The sequence below is a fragment of the Salvelinus alpinus genome, chromosome 3 (genome assembly GCF_045679555.1).
Source record: "Salvelinus alpinus chromosome 3, SLU_Salpinus.1, whole genome shotgun sequence".
NCBI lineage: Eukaryota > Metazoa > Chordata > Actinopteri > Salmoniformes > Salmonidae > Salvelinus > Salvelinus alpinus.
The window spans coordinates 34,238,460-34,258,666 of NC_092088.1; the positions used below are offsets into that span (position 1 = coordinate 34,238,460).

At 41.4% G+C, this 20,207-nt stretch overlaps 1 protein-coding gene across 1 annotated transcript in view; it reads right to left on the reverse strand.

Annotated features, from left to right (window-relative positions):
- Positions 1-20,207, reverse strand: part of plpp4 (phospholipid phosphatase 4) — a 111,671-nt gene that overhangs the window by 57,981 nt on the left and 33,483 nt on the right. The window contains exons 2-3 of the mRNA XM_071392574.1: positions 18,876-18,984; positions 8,650-8,740 (exon numbers count right to left, since the gene is read on the reverse strand). Of these exons, the coding sequence (XP_071248675.1) occupies positions 8,650-8,740; positions 18,876-18,984 (200 nt within the window). The remainder of the gene's footprint in view (positions 1-8,649; positions 8,741-18,875; positions 18,985-20,207) is intronic.

Below are 20,207 nucleotides of genomic sequence, written 5' to 3' on the forward strand. Positions count from 1 at the left end.
CATAGGTTACAGAAGAATCGGCATGCATTCATTCAATGCATTCAATACAGGCAAGTTCACATTATTGTCACATATTTTAGAATTTAATCATTTCTATATTCTATTTTAGGCAATATTATACTATTGTTCAACAACGTAGGTCCTTAAATGAAAATTAAGTACTTAGAAAAAGTCCCTGAAACTCCTTGAATATGACTTGTCAATGTCTGTATGAACCCTGCTTTCAGTAAGTATAATCCGATGTTGTTGTATAGGTGGAGTTATTGGACAATTTGCATACACATGTACACACACACACACACACACACACACACACACACACACACACACACACACACACACACACACACACACACACACACACACACACACACACACACACACACACACACACACACGTGAAACTGCATACTAATATTTTTGATTTGTTTCAAACCATTTTGAAATGTTTAGCCCAATATCACACATTTGCCCCATTATTTATAGAAAGACCCGCTTGTATTTCTCAAATCAGCTGTGGATGTGAGTCAAGGAGATTGTCCAGTGGCAGTTTAAGATTAGCAAAATCCTTCTCACTGTCAGTGGTGAAATCTGCTAAGGTGGCTGGGGGTGACTTACATTGAAGGCTGGACCCATCTGCTGAGCTACAACTCAGGAGGGGGATGGCTGCAGATACCCTTTTGCAACTGGATGTTGAACTTGCTGGTAGAATAGCTCTGGAATTTGCCTGGTAGAATAGCTCTGGAATTTGCTGCGAGTAAGATGTGTACTTTGACTGAAGAGCTGGGTATGGAATGTGTTGCGGGTAAGCTAGGTACTCTGGAGCAGGGTATGGAACTTGCTGCAGTTCCAAAGTACCCAAAAGTGCTATAAGTAGAAGTACTGAAATGGCAGTAAGAACTGAAATGGACAATATGAACATTCTAAAGGCGTAAAAAATAATGTTCAAACATTTGATAAGAACCTATAGAACAATTCAAAGTACATACAGTAGCAACAACATAAATCAGAAAAATAACTCCTTCAATCAATGATGCATACTGGAGTGTCATAGGATGATGGCTGCCATACAACAATTATTTGGTGTGGTGCCCATCTTAATATGGTCAGCTGCTGTCCCCCTAACTTGTCAGGTGACTTAGCAGCTATCTTGGATAAGCACTTTGCCACTTTGATAGTGAACTTGGTATTTACATGAGATAATCCACAGCACCCATCTACTATTTATTGCCCATCATTACATGCTGACCAAACTGCCGCTGTATGTGCGCATGTTGATTTTGTCTATTCCCACCAGACCCGTTCATGACATGCAGGTTAAAATACCAAAACCAACTGTGAACCAACTATATTAATTTGTGTACAGGTCAAAACACATATGAAACATTCATTAACATTTAGCTAGCTTGCTGTTACTAGATAATTTTTTCTTGGAGATAAACATTGGGTTGTTATTTTACCTGAAATGCATACGGTCCTTTCTTTTGCTGGATCTTTGTAGAATTTTGACCCATTTTGAGTTACACAAAATTGTGTTTTCTCTATTCCAACAATTAATACACAGACATAAGGGGAAACATTGTTTTTAGTTGGTCTTCTTTGATTAATCGTGTCTCATTCATTCTTCTTCTGTGGATTTTATATGGCGTTTGGAAACCAACTTTAAGGAGCATCATCGCGACCAACTGGACTGGAGTGTTAACCTCATTCATCTTTCAATCATCCACGTGGGTTAGTATGCTCCTAAAATCAATGAGTAGATGGGAGAGGCGTAACTTGCAGCACGTGCCCGGCTAGACAGATGCATGCAACATGGGCGGTTTGATCAGCGCGTTAGGCTTAGTTGAGAGACTGTGAGAAGGTATGTGAAAGGGTATTGTGCATGCAGGAACAGTCTTGTGTAGTGTATGCTAAGCGGTAGGTTGGAGGTAGATCACGATATTGTGATATACCTTACTGATATTTATCCTGTCTAGGAAATGCGTTCCGCAAAAATAAAATAAAATAAAAAAATGTGTTGCATGCATATGTTTTCACCCCCTTTGTTATGAAGCCCCTAAATAAGATCTGGTGCAACCAATTACCTTCAGAAGTCACATAAATAGTGAAATAAAGTCCACCTGTGTGCAATCTAAGTGTCACATGATCTGTCACATGATCTCAGTATATATGCACCTGTTCTGAAATGCCCCAGAGTTTGCAAAACCACTAAGCAAGGGGCACCACCAAGCAAGCGGTACAATGAAGACCAAGGAGCTCTCCAAACAGGTCAGGGACAAAGTTGTGGAGAAGTACAGATCAGGGTTGGGTTCTTAAAAATATCATAAACGTTGAACATCCCACGGAGCACCGTTAAATCCATTATTAAAAAATTGAAAGAATATGGCACCACAACAAACCTGCCAAGAGAGGGCTGCCCACCAAAACTCACAGACCAGGCAAGGAGGGCATTAATCAGGGAAAACAAAGAGACCAAAAATAACCCTGAAGGAGCTACAATGCTCCACAATGGAGATTGGAGTATTCGTCCATAGAACCACTGAAAGCCGCACACTCCACATAGCTGGGCTTTACGGAAGAGTGGCCAGGAAAAAAAGCTATTGCTTAAAGAAAAAAAATAAGCAAACACGTTTGATGTTCGCCAGAAGGCATGTGGGAAACTACCCAAACATATGGAAGAAGGTACTCTGGTCAGATGAGACTAAAATGTTGCTTTTTGGCCATCAAGGAAAATGCTATGTCTGGCACAAACCCAACACCTCTCACCACCCCGAGAACAACATCCCCACAGTGAAGCATGGTGGTGGCAGCATCATGCTGTGGGGATGTTTTTCATCGGCAGGGACTGGGAAACTGGTCGGAATTGAATGAATGACGGATGGCACTAAATACAGGGAAATTATTGAGGGAACCTGTTTCAGTCTTCCAGAGATTTGAGACTGGGACGGAGGTTCACCTTCCAGCAGGACAATGACCCTAAGCATACTGCTAAAGCAACACCCGAGTGGTTTAAGGGGAAACATTTAAATGTCTTGGAATGTCCTTGTCAAAGCCCAGACCTCAATCCATTTGAGAATCTGTGGTATGATTTAAGATTGCTGTACACCAGCGGAACCCATCCAACTTGAAGGAGCTGGAGCAGTTTTACCTCGAAGAATGGGCAAAAATCCCAGTGACTAGATGTGCCAAGCTTATTTTAATTTTTTTGTTTCACCTTTATTTAACCAGGTAGGCAAGTTGAGAACAAGTTCTCATTTACAATTGCGACCTGGCCAAGATAAAGCAAAGCAGTTCGACACGTACAACAACACAGAGTTACACATGGAGTAAAACAAACATACAGTCAATAATACAGTAGAAAAATAAGTCTATATACAATGTGAGCAAATGAGGTGAGATAAGGGAGGTAAAGGCAAAAAAAAGGCCATGGTGGCGAAGTAAATACAATATACCAAGTAAAAACACTGGAATGGTAGATTTGCAGTGGAAGAATGTGCAAAGTAGAGATATAAATAATGGGGTGCAAAGGCGCAAAATAAATAAATAAATAAATACAGTAGGGGGAGAGGTAGTTGTTTGGGCTAAATTATAGATGGGCTATGTACAGGTGCAGAAATCTGTGAGCTGCTCTAACAGCTGGTGCTTAAAGTTAGTGAAGGAGATAAGTGTTTCCAGTTTCAGAGATTTTTGTTGTTCGTTCCAGTCATTGGCAACATAGAACTGGAAGGAGAGGCGGCCAAAGGAAGAATTGGTTTTGGGGGTGACCAGAGATATATACCTGTTGGAGCGCGTGCTACAGGTGGGTGCTGCTATGGTGACCAGCGAGGTGAGATAAGGGGGGACTTTACCTAGCAGGGTCTTGTAGATGACCTGGAGCCAGTGGGTTTGGCGACGAGTATGAAGCGAGGGCGAGCCAACGAGAGCGTACAGGTTGCAGTGGTGGGTGGTATATGGGGCTTTAGGAACAAAATGGATGACACTGTGATAGACTACATCCAATTTACTGAGTAGGTTATTGGAGGCTATTTTGTAAATGACATCGCCGAAGTCGAGGATCGGTAGGATGGTCAGTTTTACAAGGGTATGTTTGGCAGGATGAGTGAAGGATGCTTTGATGCGAAATGGAAGCCAATTCTAGATTTAACACAGTGTCCAACGAAGGGCCAGAAGTATACAGAATGGTGTCGTCTGCGTAGAGGTGGATCAGAGACTCAACAGCAGCAAGAGCAACATCACTGATGTATACAGAGAAGAGAGTCGGTCCAAGAATTGAACCCTGTGGCACCCCCATAGAGACTGCAAGAGGCCCGGACAACAGGCCCTCCGATTTGACACACTGAACTCTATCAGAGAAGTAGTTTGTGAACCAGGCGAGGCAATCATTTGAGAAACAGAGGCTATCGAGTCTGCCGATGAGGATGTGGTGATTGACAGAGTCGAAAGCCTTGGCCAGGTCAATGAATACGGCTGCACAGTATTGTTTCTTATCGATGGGGGTTAAGATATCGTTTACGACCTTGAGCGTGGCTGAGCTGCACCCATGACCAGCTCTGAATCCAGATTGCATAGCGGAGAAGGTATGGTGGGATTCGAAATGGTTGGTAATCTGTTTGTTGACTTGGCTTTCGAGGACCTTAGTTAGGCAGGGTAGGATAGATATAGGTCTGTAGCAGTTTGGGTTGAGAGTGTCCCCCCCTTTGAAGAGGGGGATGATCGCAGCTGCTTTCCAATCTTTGGGAATCTCAGACGACACGAAAGAGAGGTTGAACAGGCTAGTAATAGGGGTTGCAAAAATTTCGGCAGATCATTTTAGAAAGAAAGGGTCCTGATTATCTAGCCCGGCTGATTTGTAGCGGTCCAGATTTTGCCGCTCTTTCAGAACATCAGCTGACTGGATTTGGGAGAAAGAGAAATGGGGAAGGCTTGGGCGAGTTGCTGTGGGGGGTGCAGTGCTGTTGACCGGGGTAGGGGTAGCCAGGTGGAAAGCATGGCCAGCCGTACAAAAATGCTTATTGAAATTCTCAATTACAGTGGATTTATCGGTGGTGACAGTGTTTCCTATCCTCAGTGCAGTGGGCTGCTGGAAGGAGGTGTTCTTATCCTCCATGGACTTTACAGTGTCCCAGAACTTTTTTGAGTTTGTGTTGCAGGAAGCAAATTTCTGCTTGAAAAAGCTAGCCTTGGCTTTTCTAACTGCCGGCTTTTCTAACTGCCTGTGTATATTGGTTTCTAGCTTCCCTGAAAAGTTGCATATCACGGGGGCTGTTCGATGCTAATGCAGAACGCCATAGGATGTTTTTGTGTTGGTTAAGGGCAGTCAGGTCTGGAGAGAACCAAGGGCTTTTTCTGTTCCTGGTTCTAAATTTCTTGAATGGGGCATGCTTATTTAAGATGGTGAGGAAGGCATTTAAAAAAAATAACCAGGCGTCCTCTACTGACGGGATGAGGTCAATATCCTTCCAGGATACCCCGGCCAGGTCGACTAGAAAGGCCTGCTCGCTGAAGTGTTTCAGGGAGCGTTTGACAGTGATGAGTGGAGGTCGTTTGACCGCTGACCCATTACGGATGCAGACAATGAGGCAGTGATCGCTGAGATCTTGGTTGAAAACAGCAGAGGTGTATTTAGAGGACAAGTTGGTTAGGATGATATCTATGAGGGTGCACGTGTTTACGGCTTTGGGGTGGTACCTGGTAGGTTCATTGATAATTTGTGTGAGATTGAGAGCATCAAGCTTAGATTGTAGGATGGCTGGGGTGTGAAGCATGTTCCAGTTTAGGTCGCCTAGCAGCACAAGCTCTGAAGATAGATGGGAGGCAATCAGTTCACATATGGTGTCCAGAGCACAGCTGGGGGCAGAGGGTGGTCTATAGCAGGCGGCAACGGTGAGAAACTTGTTTTTAGAGAGGTGGATTTTTAAAAGTAGAAGTTCAAATTGTTTGGGTACAGACCTGGATAGTAGGACAGAACTCTGCAGGCTATCTCTGCAGTAGATTGCAACACCGCCCCCTTTGGCTGTTCTATCTTGTCTGAAAATGTTGGAGTTAGGGATGGATATTTCAGAATTTTTCGTGGTCTTCCTAAGCCAGGATTCAGACACAGCTAGAACATCCAGGTTGGCAGAGTGTGCTAAAGCAGTGAATAAAACAAACTCTGGGAGGAGGCTTCGATTGTTAACATGCATGAAACCAAGGCTATTACGGTTACAGAAGTCATCAAAAGAGAGCGCCTGGGGAATAGGAGTGGAGCTAGGCACTGCAGGGCCTGGATTCACCTCTATATCACCAGAGGAATAGAGGAGGAGTAGGATAAGGGTACGGTTAAAAGCTATGAGAATTGGTCGTCTAGAACGTCCGGAACAGAGAGTAAAAGGATGTTTCTAGGGGCGATAAAATTGCTTCAAGGTATAATGTACAGACAAAGGTATGGTAGGATGTGAATACAGTGGAGGTAAACCTAGGTATTGAGTGATGATGAGAGAGATATTGTCTCTAAAAACATAATTGAAACCAGGTGATGTCATCGTATGTGTGGGTGGTGGAACTGAAAGGTTGGATAAGGTATAATGAGCAGGGCTAGAAGCTCTACAGTGAAATAAGCCAATAAAAACTAACCAGAATAGCAATGGACAAGGCATATTGACATTAAGGAGAGGCATGCTTAGTCGAGTGATCATAAGGGTCCAGTTAGTAGTGAGGTTGGTTGGGGTAACGGCGATTCAGACAGCTAGCCGGGCCATCGGTAGCAAGCTAGCATAGGATGGAGGTCTGTTTTTAGCCACCTCGTGCGTTTCTGTCGGTAGATTAGTGGGGTTCCGTGTGGTAGAGGGGATCAATCCAATTGGCAAAATAGATATAGTTATAGTGACCCAAGAAAAATGGTCCGATAGACCTATTCAGATAGCAGCCGATAAGACAGCTAACGGTTAGCGGGCCGCAGAGAGAGATACCCAAAGAGACTTGCTGCTGTAATTGTTGCAAAAGGTGGCTCTACAAAGTATTGACTTTGGGGGTGTGAACAGTTATACACTCTCAAGTTTTCCGTTTTTTTGTTTTATTTCTTGTTTGTTTCACAAAAAAAAAATATTTTGCCTCTACAACGTAGTTGGCATGTTGTGTAAATCAAATGATACAAGCCCCCCAAAAATCTATTTTAATTCCAGGCTGTAAGGCTTGCGAATACTTTCGCAAGCCACTGTATGTAACACTAGAACTGTACCTGTTGTGTAATGAGCACAAATAAAGATAGCTGTAAATTGTTTTACTTTGTTTATTCACCACTGTCTTAATTTAGCTGGTCAGTTTATTAAGAGCTTGTGTTATTGTCTTAGCATAAAACATGCTGTATGCCTCACATGACAATTTCATCTGACCTGTTAATGTGGCTCCTTTCACCTAAAAAGAGACCATGGCTCTTTATAAAAAATTGGCTTTGAACCATGAAAAAATACCAAACTAATAACGTAAAGCCTAAAAGTAGCATATCGTTGCGTCAGATGGTGGAATGTGATCACAAATAAATGTTTACCTGACAAAAAGATTGCTCATATTTTGGTAGGTTAAAAAACATTATGCTATTAGTAATGACTTTATGTCACCAGATAACATAGCTTACATGAAAAGGCCTGCAAAAATGCATATCTTCAGTAAATGTACTTTCAAATGCACAAATATGTATTTCAGACTTCAAATAAATTGTTGCACTGGCAAAACTGAGAAAAAGTGGAATAATGTACAAAGTATGGCGAAAACACTCGCTGACACAAGCACACTAATTACCCTATAGTTTAGCCCATTTTAAGGAATATGAATTGTTCTACTGACTTACATTAGCTATTGTGAAAGACCAAATAAATTAAACAGATGTGTGGTAAATGTTAGTCATAGTTGGAGGCAAAAATGCTGACAGGAGACTGCACTTGAGCCTATTTTAATTATTGTTTATTGAGGATTTTTAAGTTTGTTTTGAAGCTTATTTCCTGCAATTCTGCATAGTGTAACTTGACGCATGGCATATTTTGTTCAGACTTTTTCATGATAATATTGATAGGGAAAATAAAGGAGAATAATTTCAAAAATGTTTATCCGCTAAGAAATACTGTCTGTTATAATATTATAATTTATTTGTCCCATTAATGATCAATTTACATATTTTTCAGAAAATTATTGACATTCAGCAGCTGAGCTACTTCCCATGCAGTCTTTTTTTGACTCCTTGACTAAAGACTGTTGTAGCTCAGCCGCTGAATGTCATAAAGATGAACAATATCCTCATGTGCATCAAGAGTCACACAATAGACTACTTACCAAGCAGTCTTTTTTTGACTCCTTAACTATAGAATGTTGTAGCTTAGCCACTGAATGTCATAAAGACGAACAATATCCTCATGTGCATCAGAATCACGTCTTTCTTGTGGAATTTGCACTTGTTTCTAGCCTAAAGCATCGCAGAGTTAATCGCAGAGTCGTTATAGATTGCTTTATATAATCAATATACATATTTGCCCCTTCAAAATCTTAAGATAACAAGAAGTATGCTTTTGCCCTTTTCTTTAACAAGAGGTAGGGCATACCCTGACATAGCCCCTCGATTCAAGCACTGATGATAACAATAAAAGGATGAGTCAACGTAAGGGTCCATACAATACATACCTAGACACGCCTCCTTGATTTCTGTCTTATCTGTCCTCTGAATGATCTTCACCACAAATATCACAGCCAACGGAGTGAGAAATGAAATCGCCTGGGAAGAAAACAAGAAGAAAACACAATCTAGACACATACAACACACATTGCTGTCAATTAAAGAAACTCTTAATCATTTCACAAAGAGGTCCCCTAAAGCATTTTATTTCCACTGGGAGTGTGCAGTGTGACATCTTCAATGAAGAGTTTTAATCCAAATATTGCTAAATGAGCTGCCACCAACAAGGTTCCTTATTGTGCTCTGGAGTCTCCTGCACTAAAGGGATAGTTCTGTTTGGTGTTCAGTGGCTGTAATTCCATAGGAGACTTGGGCCATCGCAGCTCCCAAGTAATTATTTCTGCCTCAAAAAGTGTTAATTACTTTCGGCCCCAAATCAATAATCCTTCAGGATCTGCAGTGGATACAAAAACAACGGTTGTATTTGATTCTTAAGATGTGTAGCACATTGATGTGCGCAGTGCATTTAATTTCCCTTGAGATAGAGATCCTTGGACTTTCGACTCTTATTCATCGTATCAGTTTAGCAATCTGTGTCAAAATGACTATCGCTCTCTGGCAATAATAACCTCACCAGGGAGATCATAGCAGGTCTATGAGAGGACAGACTGAGTAGGGCTCTTTAAGTTCTGGGATGATGGATAACTATGGAATAGGTACAAGATAGACACAGCCCTGTCTGGGTGCAGCACAAAAGTGATAGAGGGAGAAGCAGAGTGTGTATTGTTGCTTTGTCAACACAAATGTGTAATTTTGTCATGACAATTACATTTTTTTATTTGAGAGTGTTTTTTATTACAGTCTTTCTTGCTTTTTACAGAAGGCTCCCCTTTATGGTTTAAACCTTCTTCAGTGTGTATCAGGGAACAGCAATAAGCCGCTGCTTGCAATGCGAAAGTTTGAGGGTTCGTTGGAAAGTATTTCAGGATGCCATCGTGATTAAGGAGAGATTTTTAGGGAGAGATAGAGAACATTAAAAAGTAATTGACATTTCTTAAGAGGTTACCCTCAGTTACCAAGAAGAATTGGTAACTGAAATCAAAATAATTTTGTTAATTTCCCATAAGAGTTCCTAGAAAGATAAGGCGTGTAAGCGTTCATCCGTGCTTGCGTACTTGGGTTTTGTGTGTGTCTGTGTGTGTATGTGTGCCTGAGTGCATGCATTTTAGGATGTGAGCCTGAGGCTCTGTACTTTTATAGTTGTAGATCCTGGCAAATGCCAAAGATATTAGCGCTCATGACATCATGGAGGAGAAAATAGTATTTTCCATCCTGCCTATTTTAATTTCCAGATACATTTTCCTCAGTTCAGGGACATGCTCAGATGGATGACCTTAAAGAGAGCTAGTGTCTGTCATCAGAGATGAAAACACTTTCCCTGAGATACTGGGTGCGTCCCAAATGACACACTATCCACTTAATATGGGCCACTATTTTTGACCAAGGCCCATAGGGCTCTGGTCAAAAATAATGTACTATATAAAGAAGAGGGTTTCATTTGCAATGCACACACTGTATATTGACCACTCTGAAGGCAATCTTTCATTCACTGACGTTTTATTTCACCTTGTCATTGACAGAGCTCCTTGGGCATTACGTTTATGACACCTGTCGCCAATCTTTATGAGTGGCGCATTAAAAAAGTAACTCAATTTAATGGACTGCAGTTCCAGTTTTTCTCGATTGCTTGAAGGGTTCACTTCAAGTGATCACAGCCCACTAAACTGAAACACTTTTGCTAAATACACTAAGGCCATAGAAATGTAATTAAATGTTTAATGGATGCCTGTCTTTACTTTTCCCCAAAAATGTATACAAATACAAATGTGTAACATTGGAAAGTTGTTCTGACAAATTGCAAGATTATAGAACAAATAATGTCCTCAAGCATTCAGAGATACACTTTAAAGGGATACACAACTTCTTCTCAGAATGTTGGTTGAACTATGCATCTATTACAGCCCATTTTCACCAGATGTAGCGTAGGCAAGAGAAGTTCTGCACTCATTCATTTTCAAAGAGGGCACGCAGAGAAATGTGCGGGGATTGTGGGAAGGTGAGCAGCGAGAACCCTGCTGGCGGAGCGGTAGAAAAGGTTCAGCTCTGCTCAACTTAATGCAAATGTCACGCGGCCACACCTGCCTTTATCCAATCAGGTGAGGAGCAGATGTTTAAATAGTACCGCCTACCATTTGTTTCGGGCAAGCAAAACCAAAAAAGATGGTAGAAAGTCAATCATCGCAGTATCTGGTTTTCCAATTCTATATGATGTCGCTTTAATAAAATTTGTGGCCTGCTGGAGGTCATTTTGCAGGGCTCTGTCAGTGCTCCTCCTTGCACAAAGGCGGAGGTAGCGGTCCTGCTGCTGGGTTGTTGCCCTCCTACGGCCTCCTCCACATCTCCTGATGTACTGGCCTGTCTCCTGGTAGCGCCTCCATGCTCTGGACACTACGCTGACAGACACAGCAAACCTTCTTGCCACAGCTCGCATTGATGTGCCATCCTGGATGAGCTGCACTACCTGAGCCACTTGTGTGGGTTGTAGACTCCGTCTCATGCTACCACTAGAGTGAAAGCACCGCCAGCATTCAAAAGTGACCAAAACATCAGCCAGGAAGCATAGGAACTGAGAAGTGGTCTGTGGTCACCACCTGCAGAACCACTCCTTTATTGGGGGTGTCTTGCTAATTGCCTATAATTTCCAACTTTTGTCTTTTCCATTTGCACAACAGCATGTGAAATTTATTGTCAATCAGTGTTGCTTCCTAAGTGGACAGTTTGATTTCATAGAAGTGTGATTGACTTGGAGTTACATTGTGTTGTTTAAGTGTTCCTTTTATTTTTTTGAGCAGTGTATTTTACCATTACTCGTATATTATAAACTCAACAAAAAAGAAACATCCCTTTTTCAGGAACGTCTTTCAAAGATAATTAGTAAAAATCCAAATAACTTCACAGATCTTCATTGTAAAGGGTTTAAACACTGTTTCCCATGCTTGTTCAATGAACCATAATTAATGAACATGCACTGTGGAACGGTCGTTAAGACACTAACAGCTTACACACGGTAGGCAATTAAGGTCACAGTTATGAAAACTTAGGACACTAATGAGGCCTTTCTACTGACACCAAACGAAAGATGCCCAGCTCATCTGCATGAACGTGCCTTAGGCTTGCTGCAAGGAGGCATGAGGACTGCAGATAAGGCCAGGGCAATACATTGCAATGTCTGCACTGTGAGACGCCTACAAAAGCGCTAAAGGGAGACAGGACGGACAGCTGATCAGCCTCACAGTGGCAGACCACGTGTAACAACACCTGCACAGGATCGGTACAGCCGAACATCACACCTGCGGGACAGGTACAGGATGGCCACAACAACTGCCAGAGTTACACCAGGAATGCACAATCCCTCCATCAGGCCTCAGACTGTCCGTAATAGGCTGAGAGAGGCTGGACTAAAGGCTTTTAGGCCTGTTGTAAGGCAGGTCCTCACCAGACATCACCGGCAACAACGTTGCCTATGGGCAAAACCCCACCGTTGCTGGACCAGACAGGACTGGCAAAAAGTGCTCTTCACTGACGAGTCGCGGTTTTGTCTCACCAGGGGTGATGGTCGGATTCGCGTTTATCGTCGAAGAAATGAGCGTTACACCATGGCCTGTACTCTGGAGCGGGATCGATTTGGAGGTGGAGGGTCCGTCATGGTCTGGGGCGGTGTCACAGAATCATCGGACTAAGCTTGTTGTCAGGCAAACTCAACGCTGTGCGTTACAGGGAAGACATCCTCCTCCCTCATGTGGTACCCTTCCTGCAGGCTCATCCTGACATGACCCTCCAGCATGACAATGCCACCAACCATACTGCTCATTCGGTGCGTGATTTCCTGCAAGACATGAATGTCAGTGTTCTGCCATGGCCAGCGAAGAGCCCAGATCTCAATCCCATTGAGCATGTCTGGGACCTGTTGGATTGGAAGGTGAGGGCTAGGGCGATTCCCCAGAAATGTCCAGGAACTTGCAGGTGCCTTGATGGAAGAGTGGGGTAACATCTGGCAAATCTGGTGCAGTCCATGAGGAGGAGATGCACTGCAGTACTTAATGCAGCTGGTGGCCACACCAGATACTGACTGTTACTTTTGATTTTGAACCCCACCCCATTTGTTCAGGGACACATTGTTCCTTTTCTGTTAGTCACATATCTGTGAAACTTGTTGAGTTTATGTCTCAGTTGTTGAATCTTGTTATGTTCATTCAAATATTTACACGTTAAGTTTGCGGAAAATAAACACAGTTGACAGTGGGAGGACGTTTATTTTTTTGCTGAGTTTAGCTTATGGCTCTTTCGTTATACTGTACGTGTGTCATGACATTGATGATAATAGCTTACTTCCTGTAAAATACATAGGTCTTCTCACGTCTGCTCCCCCTCCCCCTCTCTGGCACTCGAGATTGCCAGCCTGCTGATCATTACGCACATCTGTTAACATCATTACGCGCATCAGCACAATTGAAGCATCAGGGAATTTTTTGTTTTTGTTGGTGACGTCTGTTCTGGGTGCTGCTGCCAAAGCAATCGGGGATTTCTCAGCTGGCTCATCAGGCTCCCATACCTCAGCTGGCTCGAGAGCCTTGGTTGGCTCGGCAGGCTCCCACGCCATGCCTAAGCCGGCAAGCTGGGTGGCGCCTGTAGAGGCGCCACCCACCCTCTACAGGCGGGTGGCGCCTGTAGAGGCGGGATACTGTCACGTTTTCCCGTTCCCCCTCTCTGAAACTTGAGGTCGCCAGGCTGCTTATCATTACGAACACCTGTCACCATCGTTACGCGCATCAGCGCTTCATCGGACTCACCTGTACTCCATCACGTTATTAATTACCTCCTTTATATCTGTATCCTATATCCTCAGTGTCTTTCCCGAGTCAGCCTTAATGTCGTTATGTGTCCTTTGTCCAGACACTGTTCGTGCTTTGTTTCCTGTCTGTTTATTCATTGAAAATTCTCACTTCTCTTCTCCCAGCATCTGTCTTTACTGGACTACATGTAAAATGCACATGAATGGGTACAGTGCCTTCAGAAAGTGTGACATGGTAAGGTTGGACCCAGGTGCAGAAAAGAGACCAGATGAGGAATCAGTGGTTAACTTCTCTGGGATATGTGGAACGGTAGCGTCCCACCTAACCAACAGCCAGTGAAATTGCAGGGCGCCAAATTCAAAACAACAGAAATCTCATAATCTCAAAATTCCTCAAACATACAAGTATTATACACCATTTTAAAGATACACTTCTCGTTAATCCAGCCAAAGTGTCTGATTTAAAAAATAATTTACGGCGAAAGCACACCTTGCGATTATGTTAGGTCAGTACATAGCCACAGAAAAACACAGCCATTTTTCCAGCCAAAGAGAGGAGTAACAAAAAGCAGAAATAGAGTTAAAATGAATCACTAACCTTTGATGATCTTCATCAGATGACACTCATGCCCAATTTAAATGCCCAATTTAAACGGCCTCGTACTCTATTCTAGATCGTACAATATGCATATTATTGTTACTATTGGATAGAAAACACCTCAAGTTTCTAAAACTGTTTGAATTATATCTGTGAGTAAAACAGAACTCATTTGGCAGCAATGAGGCACAGCACTGTTTATGACTTCAAGGCTATCAACTCCTGAGATTAGACTGGCAATACTAAAGTGCCTATAAGAACATCCAATAGTCGAAGGTATATGAAATACAAATGGTATAGTGAGAAGTAGGCGATGCATCATAAATCCTATAATAACTACAACCTAAAACTTCTTCACTGGGAACATTGAAGAACTGGGAATATTGAACCACCAGCTTTCATATGTTCTCATGTTCTGAGCAAGGAACTTAAACGTTAGTTTTTTTACATGGCACAGATTGCACTTTTACTTTCTTCTCCAACAGTGTGTTTTTGCATTATTTAAACCAAATTGAACATGTTTCATTATTTATTTGAGACTAAATAGATTTTATTTATGTATTATATTAAGTTAAAATAAAAGTGTTCATTCAGTATTGTTGTAATTGTCATTATTACAAATATATATATATACAGTATATAAAAATTGTCAAATTAATCAGTATACGCTTTTTTGTCCTCCAATAATCGGTATCAGCGTTGAAAAATCATAATCGATCGACCTATACACATGACAATGCCTCGAATTTCATGGCGGCATCCCCTTTGTGTGGCCGTAATACGCACCCCAGAAAAACACGCCTTTTGCCCTTTTGCAGCCAATGGCCGTGAGTGCTGCATTGTGCTCTTCTCCCAGAGTGGTAGTGCGGTCTGAAGCACCTCTCACACAATGCTCTCTATCACGTGATTGGGTCTTTCTCACAGGCTACAAGTGAAGACAGACACATCACTCTGCGCGTCCTTATCCAATTCCAAGGTGCATATTGAAGATATTGGAGAAACTGTCCACATTTACTTTTCATCAGCCAACAAGATGAGTAGGCGTAACGAACAACAAAAACAGTAGCCTGTGTCAAACTACTATCCCCCATAGTACAAAAGTCGACCTGTTCTGTGCGAGAAATAAATATAGTCTGGGACAGTTGTGGGATGCAATAGATCCCAAATTAATACAACCAGTAGCATCAAAACACCTTTTATTACGCAATGTGGATTACGTAACAGATCAAAACGTTTAGCTTAAAATGTTGATAAACTATTATGCTATTTCTTCACATTATAAGCGCAGAAATGCGCACAGCGCAGTAGACTATAAGAACAAATGTTCCATTAGCGGAAAAACACCATTATCAAAAGTGACCGCAAATGCGATTATGCATGTAATGCTTTATTATAAAGGTGAACTTAAGGTATATTGTTCCCCAAACTTGAAACTCACACGTTGCTTATGTATGCCAGTTCAGCTCTACACCCCTTCTACAGCGGATTAACGTGCTTAATTTTAAGAAGTTATTTGGCCATGTCGTGTCTTTGGCTTTGCCGGATTAAGTGATATGACATGCTATTCTATAAAATCCTTTCTCCGTAATTAATATTACCTGATTGAGCTAATCATGTACATGTAATTAACTAGAAAGTCGGGGCACCACAAAATAATATTTATAGAGCTGTTATCTTCCGAATAAACTCTTAAAGATCTAGTAATATTTTACATCAATTGCAGTCAATATTAATCGTCACCTTATTTCAGTCTCATCTGAAAGTTGTAAATTCTTGGTTATCTTCACGAACCCTGGCTAACAAGTTGAATCAGCAATGCAAAATTGGGTCTAATTATTTATTTACCAAATACCTAACTAATCACACAGAATTACATATACACAGAATGAATCATACCTTGATTACCAATTATGTCATAAAGGAAAACGTCCCTGGTGGACGGAGCACATATGACAGCGGATTACACAAAGAAAAGGGGCTGGGTTTGAGTGAAAGAGCGGGAAGATTGAAGAACAAAGGGAGAAGCGATGTCTCTATCGGGCCGTAGGCAGCTACTCTATCGTAAATACAGAATCTTATATATTTCTAAATTACCGCCTATTTGGAAAAGAAAAATGCAAGAAATATTTACTCTGAGCTGCGCTTCAATAGGTTGGTGGTAGATGGAAGGCCGTGTTGCCCAACAGAGTCCTTTGTCCTTTGAAGAGTGTCTCTGGTGGTGAACGGGATACGCTGTAGTGTCGTCGTTGTGTGGTAGACGGGATACTCTGTCTGTCCTTTCCTAGCCCACAATTACAGCTGCTGTTGCTAACTCAACGGCTAGGATGACTCACTTCTTTAGTGAATAATAGTTCAAAGTTCATACCACCACAACCAAAGCTCACGCTGAGGTTGGCTTAGTTCTGTAGTTGACATGTTAGTCCTTTTTAAAGTATGGACCGCCGTCCTCACGTCATCGGAACAGGAGGTTACATTTTTGTCAAGGGCTTTATATAGTGGAGGGAGAAGGGTGTGTTTTCATAGTTTTATAACCCGTGTCTCTTCACAGGGGCGGGCCACTGATTGAGCAGAGCCCTAACCTTATGAAAACCCAAATCTCTCATTTGGAAGCTAAAATTACATTTAATCTTTTCACCAATAGTTTAATATTCAAACATTTAAATTGCCCAATACTTCCATGTGAATCTGATAACTATAATGTGTAGACTTTCCACTGTAGAGTTTATGTCATCCTATCATTGATGAGAATGGCTCAGATGACAACCGAACTGACATCATATTCATTAAGTACCAACGCATATGTTCAACTGGTCAGATTACCAAAATATGGTTCATTTCCCCCCAACTTCTTTGATGTTCCCAGACTATTCAAGAGTCCCTTTGTAGAGATAAGAGAGAGAGGGAAGGGAGAAAGGTATTTATGGGGGGGTCATAAACCTTACCCACAGGCCAACGTCATGACAGCCACTTTAGTTGTCATACAAACCTTATCAAAACATGTAGGACTATGGGCTACATGAGGTGTGTGACTATGATTAGAAAAAGTTGCAAAAAAATGTTATTTATGCTGGGAATCATTCACAAGTGATAATATATAATTCACAAGTGATAGGCTAATATTGTTAAAAATATATATATATATATATATTTTACCTTTATTTAACGAGGCAAGTCAGTTAACCTCTCTGGGATACGTGGGACGCTTGCCCAGGGAAAATGTAGAGCGCCAAATTTAAAAAAATTGTATAAAATCAAACTTTCATTAAATCACACATATAAGATACCAAATTAAAGCTACACTCGTTGTGAATCCAGCCAACATGTCAGATTTCAAAAAGGCTTTTCAGCGAAAGCATAAGATGCTATTATCTGATGATAGCACAACAATAAACAAAGAGAGTGTAGCATATTTCAAGCCTGCAGGCGCAACACAAAACGCAGAAATAAAATATAAATCATGCCTTACCTTTGACGAATTTCTTTTGTTGGCACTCCAATATGTCCCATAAACATCAGAAATTGTCATTTTGTTTGATTAATTCCATCCATATATGTCCAAAATGTCAATTTATTTGGCGCGTTTGATCCAGAAAAAAACTGCTTCCAATTTGCGCAACGTCACTACAAAATATCTAAAAAATTACCTCTAAACTTTTTCAAAACATTTCAAACTACTTTTGTAATACAACTTAAGGTATTTCTAAACGTTAATAATCGATCAAATTGAAGACGGGTCTATCTGTTTTCAATACAGGATGACAACAAACTAACGATACTTTTCTAGTCTTGCGCAACTCTCAAACAGTACACATAACGTTACACTGATTCCAGATGGCCGTTCTTCTTCATTGCACAAAGGAATAACCTCAACCTATTTCCAAAGACTGATGACATCCAGTGGAAGCGGTAGGAACTGCAAACAGGTTCATTAGAAATCTAGTATCCCAATGAAAATTCATTGAACAGACAGTGACTTCAATAGAAAGAAAATAGGAATGGTTAGTCCTCAGGGTTTAGCCTGCTACATAAATTCTGTGATACTCACAGACATGCTTCAAACAGTTTTAGAAACTTCAGAGTGTTTTCTATCCAAATCTACTAATAGTATGCATATCTTAAATTCTAGGGATGAGTAGAAGGAAGTTGAAATTGGGCACGCTATTTATCCAAAAGTGAAAATGCTGCCCCCTATCCTAGAGAAGTTAAGAACAAATTCTTATTTTCATTGAAGGTCTAGGAACAGTGGGTTAAAGATATCACATAGTAGAACTGCGTAAGTGTTGCTCTCCACTTGAAATCAATGGAATTAGAGTATGAAAACTAAGGAGATGGAGAAAATTCTGGTGTTTGATTGCAAATATGCAGACTGAAACACCTGTCTCCGGATTACATCTCAAACTAAGGGCAACCATGGCATCTGTGACAGAGGGAGAAGCGTCCATCATTGTATATGGGTAAGAGTCTAGCTAGCTACATTTTCAGATATTACACATTTCAAATTTTGTCAGTCATTATAATTTCAAGTTACTGTACTCTTAGCTAGCTAACGCTGGCTAGCTAGCAAAAAATAATAATAAAATAATAAAATAAAATAAAAATTGCTATGTGTTTCTACATGACCTTACAGTATAACAGAATCCTCATCAAGATAGCACTAATACATGAAAGAACAAACTCAGTGGCCTTGTGGTTAGTGTGTGTGTTTGTGTGTGTGTGTCACTTACGAACATGACCCTCTTGGGGATGTGGTCCGACTCCACCAAGGGATTTTTGTAGAGCCACAGCTCCTCTGGCTGGATCACTCTCTCAAAGGGCTCCAGGAACTCTGTGAATCTGAGGAAGAGACACAAATCCACCGCATTAGCTCTGTCTTTCACAATACATTCATTTTCGTATGGGTAGCCCCAGCTGGAATCAAACCCACAATCCTGGTGATGCAAGCCTCATTGTTCTACAGGACCACAAGATCTAGTTACAGTAATACTATGATTTTAGTTCTTCTTTGACGGTTTGGACAGCAAACTAGCACTCTAACAAACACTATGTTTGGAACATTGAAGAGGATTTTTGCTACTGGACTTAACACGTTTTTACACTTAACAGTTAAAGATGCCATCTGGGATCTTAAAAACTTACACATTTGTAACATATTGTATGAATTTGAATTATTAACATCATACAAATTACAAAAAGTTATATACAGTATATTTGGACCCATTTTGGCTCGTGAGCACTACTTTCAAAACTACTGGCTGAAATTATACAAAAGCTCTTGAGCATCATTTAAACACATGTTTCCTGTTCAAGTTGAAGCCCTTTACCTCAACTGACCAGTCAATGGACAAAAGTTTAAAAAATCCATTGGGCAGAGTCATGTAGTTGAGTTGGCTTTCCCCCAGAAAAGCCTCACAGAAAAGCCTCACTGCTCTGTAACATTCATGTCGTTTTGCGTCCAAAATGAAACCCTATTCCCTACATAGTGCACTACTTTGCCCTGGTCAAAGTAGTGCACTATACATGGAATTGTGTGCCATTTGAGTGTACCATTGAGTACCAAGAGGTTAGCCTGCTTGCCCCGCAGCTTCCTCCAGCCTCTCTCTCCCTAGCCGCCCAGGGACCTGTCAGACCTGACCTTGTTCTCTCCCAGTGAAACAAAGGCTTTCCGTTAGTCCACTTTAAAACCTGTCTTTCACTGCGGACCATGCCAACCAGGGCTGACTGTGACAGTGATGAAAATATCTGCCCAGACAGTAACCACAACTAGCATTCAAATGAGGAAAAGCTCTTTTCATAAACTCAGCAAAAAAAGAAACGTCCTCTCACTGTAAACTGCTTTTATTTTCAGCAAACTTAACGTGTAAATATTTGTATGAACATAACAAGAATCACCAACTGAGACATAAACTGAACAAGTTCCACTGACATGTGACTAACATAAATGGGATAATGTGTCCCTGAAAAAAGGGGGAGTCAAAATCAAAAGTAACAGTCAGTATCTGGTGTGGCCACCAGCTGCATTAAGTACTGCAGTGCATCTCCTCCTCATGGACTGGACG